Source organism: Prosopis cineraria, unplaced genomic scaffold (assembly GCF_029017545.1).
Source record: "Prosopis cineraria cultivar Desert tree isolate PC_DT_omini unplaced genomic scaffold, ASM2901754v1 PC404, whole genome shotgun sequence".
Taxonomy (NCBI): Eukaryota; Viridiplantae; Streptophyta; class Magnoliopsida; order Fabales; family Fabaceae; genus Prosopis; species Prosopis cineraria.
In genome coordinates this window covers 1-19133 of record NW_026555729.1, presented here as the reverse complement: position 1 = coordinate 19133, position 19133 = coordinate 1, and the positions used below count along the sequence as shown (strand labels likewise).

Below are 19133 nucleotides of genomic sequence, written 5' to 3'. Positions count from 1 at the left end.
AAACCAGAGATTGGAAATTTTTTAGACAAAAATATTATTGGTTACAATAATTTTCAGACAAAATTTTCGCTCTAAATTTTGCCCCATATCACTCAATGTCCATGGCCGCAGTACCAAAGCAGAGCATTCTCTTCATTGTTGCTATATGGTATTACCACCTCTCTTCCAAACTAATTTGAGGCCCCACCATGGGGGATCGTTAGTACAAACGATGGCCTCACAAGTACTTCAAGAATGTTTTTAACATACTTATTTAACATGACTGCATTTCTTAGGACTTGAACTCCAAATCTTATGATAAATTGATTCAATTCTTTCAGCTAGTTAAACCAAATACATCTCAGTTTTTAACAAGTCCATTTCTGTTTGCCAAAAAATACAAGTCCATTCTTGCCATGTTTGTTCGGATAGGGACATTGACTTTTTCAGAGACATGTAAGCAGATTTAGGTGAAATCAAATAAATTTGCATGCACGTTAATCTGTGGATAGAGATAGAAGGAAAATGTTAAAAGCATTCTAAGGAACGGAAAACGAAAATTAAAAAAAAAATCTTCTATTGAAAATTAAAATAGAGGGGATCTGAAACATTAAATAGTTAATCTGGCTGGATTGAAGAACGATAGCAAGAAAATAAAAATTGGTTTGCCTTGATATTTATATAATAATTATCATTAAACAAATTAAACACAAGATATACATAATATTTACATCGTAAATATATATATATATATATATATCCAATTTATTCTGATAATACGTTAAAAAAGGGAATTAATCGTCACATTGGAATTAACAATCATGCATATATCCTTTTTATTAACTAAAGGTAATATTTGATACCTAAGAGTACAAAGCTCTCCAAAGATGCTTAGCCATTGGAAAAAACATCTTTCTCTTGTACTGCGAATGAAAAATCTGGTGACGTTTAGATTTCCTACAAATGTGCAAAAGGGGAAAAAATTAATAGTAATCAAAAACCATGAAACGACAATTCATACAGAGGAAGCACACAGGCTCACCTTGTCGTTTTATTTGTGTAATTGGTCTTCTCTTTGAACCTTCTCAGGTGCTTCCTGGGTGGCTCGTTTGGATGAGAAGCTATAGCTTTTCGTTTCAATGAAGTTGTTGAAGCATTCATGGAGAGCAGAGGAGACTTGAACTGGATATTCTCCATGTTCGTTTGTCGCTTATCCACATAAATACCACAGTTCACTATGGAGAGATCAGGTGGGTCACATGTAACTTGTATGTCCACGTCATTCCAATCCAATCCCAGAAACTTATTAAGCTCCTCTAACTCTTCACTAAAGTCACTAAGCAGATCAAAGAAATATACATGACCTTGATCACCTACTTTATACAAAACACGACCCCTTTTCCTTGCAACACGATCAGTTTGTATCCATGGCATTTTATTACAACCGTTGATGCTCATAAAAACTTCCACCATGTAAACCCACTTTGTGTTTGCTTTCCCCGTCTGGTATGCGAAGACGATACGAGGCATATTTCCACGAACACGAAAAGACAATTTTGCTCCTTTACAACAATAGTCTAACCAATCAGGAAATGTTGTTGCCGGCATAACGATTTCCATGGCAAAGCCCTCTTTCGCCTGATTTATCAAAACAGTAGCAACAAAAGGCATTTACGGCTTTGAAAATGACAATAAAATAATACTATTTAAATAGCAATAGCAGTCAAGAACTAATAGGTCACTTTTCTTGGTATATCTAAACATTGGTTTTGAGTTACTCGGAGCTTTTGGGATCATCAGACGTAGAGAGCGTGCCTTCTGGGGACGGGGGAGTTTTGAATATGAGTACTACTATTCTTCTCTACTATTTAATTTTCCTATTATTTATTCTTTATTAGTGGGATTTATATATAGAACTGCTTCTATCATTATATTTATATTTATGTTTCTAAATTCTCCAATTATGGGTAAGGATGTAGCTTGATGAGGAAATTAATTTGGACTGATTGTTTTGACTCTCTATGGATTTTTTTTATTTATAAACATATTATGATTTTTCCAATTTTATCATTATTTGACCAATAAATAAATTTATGGGTAATCTTAATGAACTAGTGGTATATTGAGAACTTAGATCCAAAAAAATAAACACAAATAACTAGGGTGGGAAATAGTGTTAGGAATATTGAAGAAGAGAATATTAATAACAAAGATGATGATGAAAGTCAACTCATCAAATGATAATGAAAATGACAAACCCTTCTTGTGTGATTTAAAAAGAAACAGGAGAATGACAGTTAGATTCCATAACATTGAATTAATGATAGTTAAGTCCCCAACAAATTTTTTAAAAAAAATAAATTGAAAATATCGATCCAGATAATTACAAATCTAGGAGTTTCAATTGCAAATTTTGTAGATTGTAATAGAAATTTTTGTTTATAACTATTTAAATTGATATTTATAATTTATTTTGTAGAAAATTTTGCTAGCAATCTAACTATCATTAATTCACTCCTTTGAGACCTAATTGTCATTCTCCCAAAATAAACTACATTACCCTTTCTCGAAGGGTGTTAAACCAACCCCTACTTTAAAGTAAAACAATAAGGTGAGAACCATGTTAACCTCCCTACTTTCTAATTTAAAGTTGTGTCCTTTATATACACATTAGGGTCACTAACTAACAAGTGATTAACATCTAATCACTCCTAATATTCCAACAAATAGTTCTAGAGGTTAGCGATGACTTAATAGTTACTCCTTAGATTCTTTTTATAAATAATTTTCAACATGTTTCACTAGAACTAAAAAAAACTTTAAAATTTAGTAAATCTATTTAAAAATTTAATAAACTCTCAATTTTTTTATTAATATTAAATATACATACTTTAATAACATATCTTCTCTCACGAATATTTAATGAAGGATAAAATGAGAAATTTTGTGATAAAAATTTAATAATGTAACTTATAAATTAGACAAAAAAAAATCTTCTCTTCTGCCTTATATAGGACTCGAAGGAGTGAAGCTATTTTTTCACAGTTTAATTATAGTTTACTGCAATCCCATATGATTGTGAGACCGATCATTAATGTCTATCTTACCAGTCACACTTGATTAATTTGATTAATATTTAAAATAGCAAAAGAAAATGAGAATATATAAGCATCAGAAAAACCTGAGACCATAAACGGCCTATCGATTCCATAGTTAATGACATGCAGTTCTCCGCAGCTATGTGTTGCAGCGATGATGGCAGCTCCACTATGTCTCTTAGCCTCTTGCAGTTAGTCAGAGATAGTCTCTCCAAATACGCACACTCTTTAATGCACTCAGGAAGTGACACAAAATCATTCCCTGATAGATCCAGGTCTTCCACATTCTGAAAACATTTCAAAGTCAGGTGAAGATCTTCATCCAATAGACCGAAATTTCTGAGATTCAAGGTTTCTATATTTTCACAGCAAATAATTGATTGACTCTGTTGCATCATTGTCTTCAAAGATTCTCTACCAAGAGAGTGAATGCCTTCCAACCCAAGATCCTCAAGATTTGGCAACGTCAATAGGCTATTTGGAAGCTCCCTAAGACTTGTGCAGGAGCTTAAATCTAAACTACATAGCGGTGGAAGATTTCCAATGGAAGGTGGGAGCTCTTTAATAGCGGTCATAACTGCAGAAACTATAAAGAGATGTTCCATCTTTCCCACTATATGTGGGAAGTAGTCAAGACTCTTGCAAAATTCGAGGTTAAGCTCTTGAAGAGATGCCATGTTGATTTCATGTGGAAAGCTTGTAAGTATAGGGCATTCACTAACATCTAATCTTTCAAGCTTGCTGAGGGATCCCACTGAATCGTGAACTTTGGTCAGATTCAGACATTTATTAACGATCATTGTTTTTAAATTTTGCAACTGAGACATATCTGGTACTTCGGTAATGAATTGACACTTTGAGAAATCCAAATATGTCACATGTGTCATGAATTCAGACTTCTGCCAAAAAAAAAAAACATTGTCTTTTGAGTAGAATTCAATCATTCAGTTTATCTAAACCAATGCAAACATACCACTCACAAAAAACTAGTCTCTCCGAACCATAATATAGGATATTGGTAATTACAATTCATGGTTCTCAAAAAAAGGTAAAACCTCAGTCTCTTAAAATTTTTTACATCTTTTTAATTATACCCCAACTTTTCTAATTTTCACAATTGCTAACTATTAAAAACGAATAGCTATAGTTGTAAATTGGGAATGAGGTTGTCTCCCAAAGTCTCAATTTTGAAGAGGCCCAACTTTTCTTTTTCTCACAATTGTCTACTGATAAAAATGCTTAACTTTTGTTGTGAATTACCAGTAACCTCACTTAGGAATGAGGTTGTCTCTCGGTGTCTAAGTCATGGAGAATCCCGACTTTCCTTTTTCTCATAACCTTGGGGTTTAAACTACTTAAATCGCATCTCATTATATTATATTGGGTTTGAATTCCAAGTAACCCACTTATAAAAACCAAGCAACCTTAGAGATTAGATAGTCTCCCTGTGTGTTTAATTATCATATGTAGCTCAAGTGTACCACCCTATAATTTTTAATCCAAGTTTTAAGTTTAATCAATGGAGTTTAGGGCTAATTGGATTCTATTAATGTCATGGAAGATGTTTGGACTTAATTGTCGAAGTCTTTAAGCCCTAATATACACAATTGAGGCCCAAAACCCACTCCAGATAGTTGAAGCACATGGATAGCATGTGACACTAGTGCAAAAGGCATTTTTTGCCACAGTTATATGACATTTTTCATGACAAAAAATGATGTGTAATAGAAGATTGTGTAATAATAAATGAAAACCTTTTATCATAGGTCAATTTGAAACTATGATAAAAACTTCTATTTTTTGCCACAGGTCAATGTGAGATCTGTGGGCCTGTGATAAAAAATAATATTTTTTACTATAAGTAATAAAGGACTTGTGATTAAAAATATCATCTTTTGTCACAAGTCTTTTATAACCTATAACGAAATATATTATTTTTTATCACAGTTTCAAATTGACTTTTGGTGAAAAATGAGCTTAACGCAATTTTTGGTGACAATTGCTATTATTTGGATTAAACATCTATCAAGACAAAATATATTTGTTTGATAGGTGCCATATATAGTCAACATTGTTTAATTTTAAAAAAATTGAATCAGCTGAGGGTTGGACAGAATTTATGGTGATAGGTATTAAGAGTGTCGTCATAAATATCATTTACGACAACAAGCCCATGTTTGACTGTCGCTATAAATGCTAAAAAAGAATTAAAAAAAATGTGCATAATGAGCTTGGGGTTAAGGACAGAATTTAAGGCGTCGGGTATTTGAAGCTCTATCGCTATAAATATGGAGCTGAGGTATTTACGACGACAAACACCTGGCTGCCTGTCGCTGTAAATTCTATTTAATGTTCCAATAAATACGTCTTATTCCACACATGCGTTAATACTGCATTCATACATTATTAAAATAAAATTAATTACATTCTAAATAATATCTCTTATAAAATTCAAATTAAAATTAAAATTAAAATATTTTAATTTATCATTTAATAATTAATAGTGTCTGAATACAGACACAATTAATTAAAATTAAATACTTGAACTCATCTTTTTCAAAAAAAAAAAAAGTTTTGACAAGTGGGTATTTACGACAACAATCAATTGGATGCCTGTCGCCGTAAATGCTACTTGATTTAAAAAAATTTTAAAAAAAATGTGGGCAACAAGCTTGGAGTTAAAGATAGAATTTATGGTGATAGGTTTTTGAAGCCCTGCCGTCATAAATAAGGAGCTAGTATTTACGGTGACAGACATATGGTTGCCTATGTCGTAAATTCTATTTAATGTTCCAATAAATATGTCTTGTTTCAAACGCACATTAATGCTACATTCACGCCTTAATAAAATAAAATTAATTACATTCTAGGTAATATCTTTTATAAAATTAAAATATAAATATAAAATATTTTAATTTATCATTTAATAATTAATAGTGTCTAAATACAGACACATAAATGTGTCTGATTTCAGACATTATTAATAAATTAAGTTATTTAATTAATTTAACATTTATATTCAATTAAATGTGCCTTAATAAAAAAACAACTAAATATTTAATTGATAATTTATTTTAAGTAATTGAATCATTTAATTTGATCTAATATCCATTTATGGTGACAGTTTAATTTAAGACTGGTAAAAAATGATGCATTTTTTAACTTATTTACATCTATGCCATTGAGTCTTATATTACCACAGTTTTTTGATAAATTGTGGCAAAAAATGTGTAGTTAAAATTATGGTTTGCACCAGTGGTAATTGGTATTATTTGGCTACTTTTACATCTTGAAATGTAAAAGAAAGAGCAAACCCTAGATGGAAAAGAGAGGAGTTTCGAGCTCTAGAGTTTGTAACTTCTTATGATTTAGGCTGATACTGAAAGATGAATGGAATGAGAGGTAATGGCTCTAGATGGTGCTTTGTGGCTCTCTCTTAACATTGGTATGCAGCCATAGAGCCGGGCAAACAGGTTGAGCCAACGAGCTAGCCCATTTAACCCGCACAATTTGATGGGTTGGGTTGAAAAAATTAGCTCATTTTTAAAAACAGGTTGGATTAGCCCAACCTGCAAAATTAGCGAGCTAAAACAGACTAGCCCATGGGCTAAACGAGTTGGCCCGCGGGCTAGCATATTTTTAAAAAATAATTTTTTATTTTTTAATTATATTATATCTTTTTATAAATCTACAATAATGATAATATTTCTTAAATATATAATTTATGACTCTCAAATATGTTCTTTACATTTGAAATATAATGTAAATTCTTTTTACAATTTGCAAATAAAATTTTTATTACAGTTTGTGAAGATGATTTATTAGTTTTTATAAAAATATTTTAAATATATATTATTTATTAATATCATAAAATCTATTTATTGAAATTATAAATATGAATTCATTGAGAAAAATAATATGGGTTTATATTCAAATTTTTTTCAATGACAAAGATAGCACACCTAGGCGAAAAGATAATTGATAGTAAAAATCTAACAAAATAAATTTGCTTAGTTGAATTCTATATTTATTTTATTTATTTATAAGTTTTTTAATTACTAATTTACTTTAAAATATGAAATAAATAAATATATTTATATTATATAAATTTTAAATTATTAAAAAATTAATAATTTTTTGCAGGCCAGCCCGCAGGTTGGCTAACCCGCTAGAAAATGGCTTGGGTTAGATTTTTTAGCCCGTTTTATCTAGCGGGATGGCCTAACCCAACCCGCAAAAATGCCAGCCCGTGCGAGATAGCTCACAGGTTGGCCCGTAACTTATTTGCCCAGTGCTATACAATTGTATTAAGCAGTTGAAGGTGACTATAGTTTTACATTAACATTGACGAGTTGTGGATGGTAAAGGATATGCAAGTGTTAGTTGATCATGTTGCTATGGGATTGGGGATTTTAATGATTGCCTATGAATGTGTACCTCTTGCATGAGTGTATATGCTTATGAGCTATGTCAACGTAGCAGCATGGGTACGTCGCTTGCAGGTGTGTGTTGGCTACTACATGTAACCTTAACTGAATAGCACGTGTACCTTACAAGTGTGTGCTGGCCATCTCGTGTTTGGGTTATGTTAGATTTGGGATTAGTATTTGCATACTTCTCTAGGCGGTTTGGGTTAAACCATGGTGTACGGCCATATATGACGTCGTAAATTTGTTTGTGTAACTCCATTGAAAGGGATCGAATGTGAGTGGTTTATATGTACAAATCTTCAATATTATTGCTTTTGAATCATGTATAAGCCATGGTTACTGAGATTTGCAACTCATCCTTGTTATTTGTCATCCCCCAAGTGAAAGCACTAGTAGCATGCGACAGAAGGAATTAACCTTGCTTATTCTATCAAGTTTAATTTCTAATGCTCCTAGAACTTGCCAAGCTTTGAGTTGTTGTAGTTGTAGTTGCTTGGCCTATACCTTTGAATTGAACTTCAAATCTTTGTTTGTTAGATGTTTCTCTTGATGGTTTTAGGAATCAAAAAGGAAAATTTGATATGGGCTCTCAAAGCTATGTGAAACTCAAGGTAGTTTATTGTTATTCCTTAGATGAAAATTAAGGCTACAGTAAAATCAGTAAATTATACCAAAGAATAAATTGTGGTCGGGGGGAAAGGAAAAGAGTACCTTGAATGGCTCTTCCAATGTGAACTGACTTCCATTTAACTTCAAGCAAATTAGCTTCGAAGGAGAAAAATTTGGCGGTAAAGTCATAGAAGGATATCCTTTCCAGTCAAGTAATCTTAAAGTATTTGGAAAATATTTAGAACTTGTTGAAAATTGGGCATTTCGAATGATGAGAATCTTGAGATTATTCATCTTCTCAAATGCTATACCACCCCACTCCACTTTTTCTTGATGAGGTGGATCAAGTATTATTCCTTCAATATTACTGCTTCCCTGTAATGCAAGTTTGCAAAGTAACATTGTTATATATTGCCAAATTAGCACAACAAATTTGATGTATATAACTCTATATATATAAGAATGAAAGAAAACAGACCACAAGAAATAGATTCTTACTGAATTTTCTTGTAGCACTTCAAGAACATCTCTGTAATACCATAATCTACTGCGTTGACCAAGATTTGATGGCCCTTCTTGCCTAACAATCTCCTTGCCCATTTGTTGTATGAGATCATGCATGTACAAGCGACTGCTATTTTCATCAATAGTGATCAGAGATTTATCAACAAGGACTTCAATATAAAACCTTGCCCCATCATCACAAGCTTCTAGTATGTCTTCAATGAATTCTAATGCCTTCTTCTTAAAGAAACAAGCAATATCTAGAAAAACACGCTTAGCACCATCTGGTAAGCAATCATAGCTTATCTTAAGTACCTCATGGATTGTTCTTTCAGGGATTCTCTTGTACTGTTCCAACGTAGATCTCCATTCTTCAAAGTCCTTATGTGCCAAATTGGAGCCTACTAATTTTAAAGCTAGAGGAAGGCCATGTACATATCTAATAACATGATTGGACATATTTTCATAGCCATTTGGAGGTTGGCTCATACGAAAGGCATGCCAACAGAAGAGTTCAAGAGAGCAAAGTCGACTTAGCTCCTTCACTTCATATGTTTTCTCAACATTACGTGCAATGAGCAATTCCTTATTTCTTGTTGTTATAATAATCTTGCTTCCACAACCAAACCAATCACGCCCCCCTGCAAGTTGTTCTAACTGTTTAAACTCATCAACATCATCCAGAACCAACAAAACCTTCTTGCTAGAGAGTCTGTGTTTTATGTATGAGATTCCTTCATCAACACTATTAAGCTGCATTTTCTGTTCCCCAAGAATCTCTGATAGAAGTGTCTGTTGAAGACGAATAATACTTTGATATTTATTTGATTCTTCTCGAACATCAAACAAAAAACATGCACCGTCAAATTGGTAGAAGATTAATTTATACAAAGCTTTTGCAAGTGTTGTTTTTCCTATTCCACCAGTTCCATAAATGCCCAACATACAAACTCGGTCATCAGATTTATCCATAAGTGACATCACTTCCTCTATGCGAGTTTCAAGTCCAACCATATGATCAATGTTCTGGAAGCGTTTAGGAGGTATCATAGAATATGCATGTTCGACAATCCTTTCAATAAAGCCAGATTCACATCTGCAAAAGGAAAAAGAACAAAAGAAAAAAAAATTCACTATGAAGATATTTATGTAAAAGGTTTCTTATGTGCTTCTTTCCTCTTTGAATACATAAGCTCCTCAATTTTTAATCCTATCTCTCCAATATTTGCCTCTCCTCAGTTTAAGGATATCTAAAAGACTCTGGCTGGAAAAGGTAAATTCAATATAAAAAAACATAAATGGTACAAAATTAAACTTTTAAATGTAAAAGCAAACAAATCATTATTGTTGTTATATACAAAATTTATACCAACTTTGTACTATTCACAACATGTGAACAATTTAATTGATGGAAACAAAAAGAAAAAAGAAATAATTGAAAATATTAAAAATTTAAGAAGATTTAAATATTGAAAATATTTTATATTAATTAGGAATATTCTATTTTAATTATTGCATTATTTTAATTAGGGTAAATGAGCAAATTACCCCCTAAACTTTAGATCCAATAGTACCATAAACTTTAGACTCATTTATTATACAAATTGTTCCCTCAACTTTTGAAAAAGATGCAATCTGGCCCTTGCTATTACCAAAAGTTAACTTTGATCATCAATTTGACCTCAAAAATTATAAAAAATGACCAAAAAATTTTTTGATCTTTTTTTGTAATTTTTTAGATCCTTGTCTATAATTTTTGGATTCTTTATTGTACTCGTTTGTCCTTTTTTGTAATTTTTGAGTCTTTATATGTAATTTTTGGATCCTTTATTAGTATTTTTTGATTCTTTTATGTCATTTTTCTAGTCAAATAACGATCAGAGTTAACTTTTGTTGATGTCATGGGCTAAATTGTACCATTTTTAAAAATTGAGAGAATAATTTGTACAATAAATGAGTTCAAGATCTATAATATTATTAATCCTAATATTTAAGGGATAATTTACTTATTTACCCTTTTAATTATTGTTATCTTTATGCATAAAGATAATATTGAAAAAAAATTAATCAATTCCATTCGATCCATTTTATAACAAACTCTCAAACAATAGTCATGTAAAACTATTTGTTCTCATCATAAGTGTTTGTAAGTTTATTTTGAGATGGAATAGGATGAAGAGGAAAGACTAGAAGTTAGATACAATTATTTGAGAGAATTTTTTTAAAAGGGAGTGGAATGGTTTGAAATGACCTTACAAGCCATCCTTAGTCATCCTAAACTCATTTTCTCTTGTCTCACAATTTGGGGTGTTGAGGATGGAATGGCACAATATAAATAATATTATTGAAAAATTACTCCATCCTTCTCACCCCATCTCACTCTTTCACCCCCCTTTCAACATAAAACTGAAAAACATAATTATATCTAATTCAAATATATTAACTTTACAATTATTCTTAAATAATAATTAAATAAAATCATTTATGAATTCCTCCAATAAAACTCTCAAACAATTAAATGTTTTGTTCTATCTTACTCCATCCCACTCCACTCCATTCTATTCTGTTAATAATCATTTATTTTCATTCCATCATATATTCTTAAACATATAAAACTTTCAAACAATGAAAAATTTCATTCCATTCCACTATGTTCTTTTTCATTTAATTCTAAACTCTCAACACACTCTTAGTAAATTTAATCAATAGAAGGCAATTAGAAAATAGTGCAATCAAACCTACCCATCTTCGAAAAGCCATGCTGGTGACAAACTAGCAGCTTCATGCAAAGCGGCCCTCCATTTTTGCACTTTCTCCTGTTCATTCTTGAACCTACCAGCTTTATGATCAGCCATGGCTTCTCCAAAGCTATTTCTTTGCTTCTGAACATCCAAGGGATCCACCTTGTAGAAGATGGGCATCACCACCTGGTTCTTCTGCTTCCTACACCAAACGATGCGGGCAAGTTCCTCGAGGCACCACGTTGAAGTAGCATAGTTGGTGGAGAACACAATAATGGAAATCCTGGATTTCTCTATGGCTTTGAGAAGCGTAGGTGAGATCTCTTCCCCTTTCGCGAGCTTCTTGTCGTCGATGAAGGCGTTGATTCCCTTCCGGCACAGAGCATCGTGGAGACGAACAGTGAAGGTGAGTCGAGTATCTTCACCCCTGAAACTGAGGAAAACATCATATCTATACTTGGTTTTGCTGCTGGTGAAGCCAAGGGATGATGATGGCGCCGCCACTTGAATCGCCATGGTTCTGCTGAGATTTGAAGAGAGAAATTTGCACAATGATTGAAGCGTTGAAGACGGGAGGAAATTTATTGGATGTAGTGAGAACCAATGGTCTCACGAGTTTTTGTTTGACCAGTATCTTGAAGCAATGTTTGTGAAAATAAATAAATATTTTAAAAACTAATTTTACTATGTTAAAATCATAAAATAACAAAATTAAATAATATTTTCGACAGTAAAAATGGTGAAAATTGATCCAAGCTGTGCAGAAGATTTTTTTTTTTTTTGGGGGCTTGGCAAATGTTGCAGAAGGTTATGCCTAGTTTTTTGTTTGACTTTTATCATTTTGGGAAGCAATTGTTTTGAAAATAAACACATAATTAAAAAATCAAATGAAAAAAAATATGAAGTCAAAGTCAGTACATGTTACATTATTGTGTCATAACTTTTCAGTGAATTCTAAGTTAAGTTTTCTTTTTTCTTTTTTTCTTACAGTTTGAAGTCAATGCTTGATGCCATAAGCAATACTCCCTCTGATCCTATTTATAAGTCATTTCTACCAACTTCATCAATACCAATACAATAAAAGTATAAAGAATAAAAGTAAGTAAAATTACAAACATGCTCCTATATAACAAATCTAAAAAGTAATGTCCTGTTACTTTTTCTCTCTCATGAAGGATAATTTTGGAAATACCTCTCAAATATTACCTAAAAAGACGCACCGTGACTTATAAATGGGACCAAATACACTTTCTAAAATTGGACTTATAAATGGGACCGGAGGGAGTACGCGCCAAACAGATAAGAAAGAGCTAGAGAGGGGGCAGACTTTGGAAAAATAATTTGGAAGGATGACATATAAGTTTTAAGAAGATCAATTCATTTAAAATAAGTCTCAAAATATTAAGATTTAAGAATTTGTAAGTTAGACATCATCATAAATTTGTAACTTATATTATAAATTTTAACAATAAAAATAAATTTAAATTATATTAAAATTTAAAAAAAATTATAAATTCATCATAATAAAATTATAAAATTGAGAGTTAAATTCATAAATTTTTAGATCTATATGTGATTCTCTCAAATAATTTTATTCTCAATCTCTTCACATTTGAAGGAAAAAGTTGAAGTCTTATATTTCATTTTTCTTTCCTACTTTTATTTCATCTCATTTTTCTTTCCTCATTCAAAAGGGTGAAGAGTTATTCTTTTTTTTTCTCTCATATTTTCTATCCTTTCAAAAATTAATATTGACGCTACAAACACAAATCTACCGATATATTTTATTCCCTTCAGACCACAACAATTCATTTTTCCACCCAAAAGTATCACATTCTTGGGAATCCAATACCTCTCTATATGATAGACGTGGCAATTTCAAATCCAATAATGACAATATGGTGTCTTGAATTTTGGAAGCGACACAACATTCGATGAATAATTAAAGCGACACAATATCGTGATGTATTATTATGCTTTCTCTATTTTTTAAAAATTATTTTATTTTTAAATATAATAAGTGACAATAATATTTTTAAATAATTAAATAATTTTATTTTTATCTTAAAAAATAAAATAAAATATTAATTATATATTTTTCCTATCACCATCATAATATTTATTATAATATTATTAGGTGTTAAATTGAAAAATTATTGTATTTTTATATAATTTAATTAAATAATAAATTTTTATTGTTATGCAAAATTTGATTAAAAAATTTTATATATAAAAATGGATGTAATATAGACTAAAATACATTTTTAGTTTATATAATTTTTAAATATTAATAAAATATTCATATGTCATTAAATATTTTGTTCCATCAATGTAGAGTGGCTTCATTTACTTTTAAGAAGTCAGTAAAGGAAAAGATGCCTAATTAAGTAAACAAAAGTTAAATTAGGAGATTCAAAAACGATTAAGTAGGGGCTTAAATTTGAGTTAGTGTGAAGGCAAAGCTTTCCTCATTTGTGGGCCCACTCAATGAAAGCCTAGATTACGATCAATTCATGTTACAGAACAGTGAATGCATTTTTCCCCCCTTGAATTAAAAGGTTACAAAAAAACGTGCAGATGATAACTAGTTAACTCATTAAAGCTTGATAAAATTTTGCACATAAAAGTGCATCATCAAAAACATTAATATTTAAATTCTCATGCGAAATTTGATGAGCAAGTCAATTTGTGCATTGTTTGCTTCCCTAACTTAATCAAAAGTGATGATATAATTCTGTATAATCAGATTTTTAATTTTCTTGATAGTATATTGAATAGAGAATGATCCTAAGAAAATTTTCACAGATAAGTGCAAGAGCATGAAGAGTTACGAATGTTGTAACAAGGCCCAAAAAAAAAGTGGTGGGGGAAATAACATACTAAAATAAGTCAACAACCATTTACTCTAAATAAAAAAAATGTCCAAAAATTTGAAATTATGTATCAAAAAAGTCAAACAAAAACGAGGCACATAATCTTCTATCCCACTTGGATCCATTTTCACCATTGATCGAGGAGCCTAGTACTTAGTGGTATTTTTTAGGTTATAAAATTACTTCTTATGCTTATTAAAAATTAAGCTAAGAATATATACTTCTAAAAAATTTGGCCTCGCGCAGTATTATTCATCTTGGTCCGTCCATGTTCGTTTAGTCCTTCAAAGGTTTAATACTAAACATTCTAACTATAAATTTTTTCAGCATAAACTTTTTTCATTTAATTTTTAATTATTGATTTTTTGGTGAATTATTTATTTACATATTTTTTTACAAACAATTGCTTCAGTATATAGGTGAAAAAAAAACATCAGCTTCTACAACATTTGGATCTATTTTCACCATTCGCTGGTGATCATTTTATTAAATTTATTATTTATTATTTTTATAATTATATAATTATTTTAAAAAAATATTTAAACTTACCATATACTATACATATATTATTTTTTAAAAAATTGGCCTCGCAACGGGCATCTTGGCTGGGGCCCATGTTCATTGAGTCTTTTCAAAGGTATAATAATTATTTTTCTTTTTCCTTGGAACCAAATGTTCATGAATATTTGTTTTATTTTGTAAATGTCATTTGCATATAAAAAAACTAAAAAGACTTAAATTGTTTACTTGTATGATTATGAATTTGGATAAAGAATATGATGAACATTGATTGCTTTTTTTTTTCAATTTCAATGGATAATATTTTATTTATATTTTATTATTCATGCTTACTTTCTTTATTTATAGTATAGTTATTTAAAATATGTTAATTTAATCATGATTAGTCTAACTAGAGTTCATCTGAATGAACTGGTCGATCAGGCCAGTTATGTTTTCTCACAAGCATAATTTTTTTCTAAGTAATTTCTTAACCAATCACTATTATTTTGGAAAAGAAAAAAAAGTTGCTTGAAGATAAAAGTCAAACAAAAAACGCGGCATCATCCTCTGCAGTATTTGGATACAGATATTCACCACTGACTTGCGAGACCATTGGATCTGACAACACCCACATCAAATTGATGGAGCATAATTTTTTTCTAAGTAATTTCTTAACCAACTTGAAAAAAAAAAAAATTGCTTGAAGACAAAAGTCAAACAAAAACGCGTCATCCTCTGCAGTATTTGGATACAGATATTCACCATTGACTTGTGAGACCATTGGATCTGACAACACCCACATCAAATTGATGGACCTTCACCTTCCCACCATCTTCCACGCTTCAGATTGTTTGACTATTCAAATCTCAGAACCTTAGCTTTAAACCTTGGCTTGGCTTCACCACTGCGATTATAGCAGCCACCATATGGCGATTCCAGTAGCCTCATCATCATCATCCTTCAGCTTCAACAGTGGAACCAGGTATAGATATGATGCTTTTCTGAGTTTCAGAGGCGAAGATACTCGCCACTCCTTCACTGAGATTCTCTACGACGCTTTGCGCCGTAAGGGAATCAACGCCTTCATTGACGACAAGAGACTTGGCAAAGGGGAAGAGATCTCTCCTACGCTTCTCAAAGCCATAGAGAGATCCAGGATTTCCATTATTGTCTTCTCTACCAACTACGCTACTTCCACATGGTGCCTCGAAGAACTCGCCCACATCGTTTGGTGTAGGAAGCAGAAGAAGCAGGTGGTGATGCCCATCTTTTACAAGGTAGATCCGTTGGATGTTCAGTATCAGAGAAATAGCTTTGAGGAAGCCATGGCTGCTCTTGAAGATAGGTTCAGCGATGACTTAGAGAAAGTGCGAAAATGGAGGTCTGCTTTGTCTGAAGCTGCTAGCTTGTCACCAGCATGGCTTTTTCAAGATGGGTATGCAATTTTTTTTTTTTTTTTGGGGGGCCAAACGTATGCATGTTTGCTATACTATATATATCTCCTAATTAATTGCCTTCTGCAGATCATGAAATTTTAAATACTCTATTTGTAGATGCTAATGATACTAACATGCTATTGAAGATAGTTTTGCTCGTGCAATTCAAAGTTCAATACTTCCTCCGGCCCTATTATATGCACTTTCTACAAGTATTTTTATCCTTGGTGCAACGAACACTATAAAACATTTATTACATTTTTTTCAATATTACTCATAATATAAATTTAAAAAATTTTTACTTAAACAGAGATAAAATTACAAGATTATAACTACATCTTTTTTATTTCAATGAGATAGTTGAAAATGACTTATAATAAAAACTAAAAGAAGCATTCTCTCAAAACTTGGGTATTGAGATTTTTTCCTAGGTATTTAGGATTTTTTTTGTTTGTTTTTAAGAAATATTTAAGGTTTTTAACATAATATTTTCATTTTAATTTTGATTTTAATTTTAATTTTTTAAAAAATTACTAATGAAATCATAAAAAAATATTTTTTATTTAGCAATTGCTAATATGATTACTGCTAGATCGGTTAATTCTGAAGACGAACAATAATCCTTCGGCAACTTTTTTTGGCCTGATTTTTAGGAAATCTATGTTTTTAAGCAGGCAATCTATTGATAATTATTAGCAGTTGCACAATTTTTTGTTCAAGGTTGTTCATAAAGTACTTCGGACTCCGATAGTATTTTGGACATTCGAATATAACTATGCAGAATCAGTTAGCTTTTTACCAAACTAGACATATATTCTTATATATTGATGTATGGAATTTGAAAATTAAATTACTCTGATTCTATGAAAATTAAATTACTGTTATGCTTCGTGAATAGTGTGATTTGGTATATAAATTTTAAATTTGATAGTGACGAAATTTTTTATTATTTTCATACTTAAATTAAAAGTTTAATTTTGTTCTGTATTTTATTCTTTTATATCTATGTTGTTAGCCTGATCTTCGTTTGAATTTACTTAAAACAGTATCCTTTGAACAAGCAAATATTTTACAATTTAACAATTTGAAATAAAAAAACATTCCAAAGGACAATTAAGGACTAAAACATTTGGGAGCTTAGATTGAGCTTATCTATATATTAAAAAAAAAAAAAGACTTCATATTAAAAGGAGATTTTTGTTTGTGTAGATATGATCAGTTTGGGTTTATTGAAAACATTGTCCAAGGTGCATTTGTTACGCTGCCCCCTAAACGCTTTCAAAACACTGATTACACGGTTGGACTTGAGCCTCACATAGAAGAAGTGGTGTCACTTTTAGATAAATCTGATCATCGCGTTTGCATGTTGGGGATTCATGGAACTGGTGGAATTGGCAAAACAACTCTTGCAAAAGCTATCTACAATTCAATCTTCTACAAATTTGAAGGTTCGTGCTTTTTATTTGATATCAGAGAAGAATCAAACAAATTCCAAGGCATTGTTCGTCTTCAACAGACACTTCTATCAGAAATTCTTGAGGAAAAGATGACATTTAGTAGTGTTTATGAAGGAATATCCAGAATAAAACACAGACTTTCTCATAAACAAGTTTTGTTGGTTCTTGATGATGTTGATCACGATGAACAATTAGAACAACTTGCAGGAGGGTGTGATTGGTTTGGCAATGGAAGCAAGGTCATTATTACAACAAGAAATAAGCAATTGCTAATTTCTCATAATATTGAACAGACATATGAAATGAAGGAGCTAAACAAGCATGCCTCTCTTGAACTCTTTTGTTGGCATGCCTTTCATGAGAGCCAACCTCCAAAAGGCTATCAAGATATGTCCAATTGTGTTGTGACCTATGTACAAGGTCTTCCTCTGGCTTTAAGATTAATAGGCTCCAATTTGGCACATAAAAGCTTAGAGGAATGGAGAACTACATTAAAACGATATGATCTGATCCCGAAAAAAAAAATTCACGAGGTACTAAAGATAAGCTATGATTGCTTACAAGATGATGCTAAACGTATCTTTTTAGATATTGCTTGCTTTTTTAAAAAGGAGAAATTGGAATTCATCGAAGAAATACTACAAGCTTGTGATTATGGAGCAAGGTTTTATATCGAAGTTCTTGTTGAAAAGTCTCTAATAACTATCAATGATGAGAATGGTCGCTTGTATATGCATGATCTCATACAACAAATGGGAAGAGAGATTGTTCGGCGAGAGGCACCATCAGATATTGGTAAACGTAGTAGATTATGGTATTATAAAGATGTACTGAAAGCATTGTGTGAAAATTTAGTAAGTATGGAAATCTTTAATATGTGTTTCCACGTATACATTAAATTTATCAAGTACAATTTGGCAATGTCTAACTTTTTTGAACATGCATTATAGGGAAGCAACAAGATTGAAGGAATGATGCTTGATCCACCTCAACAACAAGGAGTGGAGTGGAGTGGCTTAGCCTTTGAGAAGATGAATAATCTTAAAATTCTTATTGTTCGAAATGCCCAATTCTCAACCAGTCCTAGATATTTCCCCAATAGCCTAAGATTACTTGATTGGGAGGGATATCCTTCGATGACCTTGCCACCAGATTTTTCTCCAGCAAAACTAGTTTGTTTCAAGTTGTATAGAAGTCTTTTCAGCTTGGAAGAACCATTCAAGGTACAATTTTTTATACCCATTATAACTCTAAAAATTATAAAATTCATTTCATTAATACTCAAATAATTTATTATTAATTAAGACAATAATTTGCAATCATCTAAATATTTTAAGGATATGTATCATTTAAGACAAATTTCCAACAAACAAGCTAGTTTTTCTGCCAACTAACGAGCAAGATAATTAATTATTATTTTTTTTTTGGCAGAAGTTTGAACATGTGACACATATGGATTTCTCACATTGTGAATTCATAGCTGAAGTACCTGATATGTCTCAATT

General features: G+C 31.2%; 2 protein-coding genes across 4 annotated transcripts; one reads left to right on the top strand and one right to left on the bottom strand.

The window, feature by feature from the left end:
• Positions 1-696: 696 nt before the first annotated feature.
• LOC129296948 (disease resistance protein RUN1-like) lies at positions 697-11959 on the bottom strand. 3 transcript variants are annotated; one of them, XM_054935350.1, is made up of 6 exons: positions 11363-11952; positions 8615-9716; positions 8219-8491; positions 3161-3976; positions 1022-1617; positions 697-936 (listed from the first exon to the last, which is right to left on the bottom strand). In XM_054935350.1, exons 1-6 carry the CDS (start codon positions 11875-11877, stop codon positions 843-845), a joined length of 3396 nt encoding a protein of 1131 aa, XP_054791325.1. In that variant the 5' UTR covers positions 11878-11952; the 3' UTR covers positions 697-842. The 3 variants fall into 3 exon arrangements, with proteins under 3 accessions (XP_054791325.1, XP_054791326.1, XP_054791327.1); XM_054935351.1 differs by having other exon boundaries at positions 3161-3364; XM_054935352.1 differs by lacking the exon at positions 697-936 and having other exon boundaries at positions 1423-1617; positions 3168-3976; positions 11363-11959.
• A 3604-nt stretch (positions 11960-15563) lies between these two features.
• On the top strand, positions 15564-19128 carry LOC129296950 (disease resistance protein RUN1-like; the record flags this gene model as incomplete). The annotated part of the gene is made up of 4 exons (XM_054935355.1): positions 15564-16170; positions 17381-18482; positions 18579-18851; positions 19060-19128. Coding segments are annotated over exons 1-4 (1953 nt in total), but the record flags the coding sequence as incomplete, so codon positions are not given.
• Between the last annotated feature and the right edge of the window lie 5 nt (positions 19129-19133).

Bases quoted from the DNA above. Each gene is read 5' to 3' on its own strand.
- LOC129296948 (XM_054935350.1), bottom strand. From the start codon at position 11,877: ATGGCGATTCAAGTGGCGGCGCCATCATCATCCCTTGGCTTCACCAGC. The intron at 9,717-11,362 runs GTAGGTTTGATT...TTCCTTTTGCAG, and splicing joins GCATGGCTTTTCGAAGATGG to ATGTGAATCTGGCTTTATTG. The intron at 3,977-8,218 runs GTACTCTTTTCC...TTTTTTTGGCAG, and splicing joins CATTGGAAGAGCCATTCAAG to AAGTCTGAATTCATGACACA.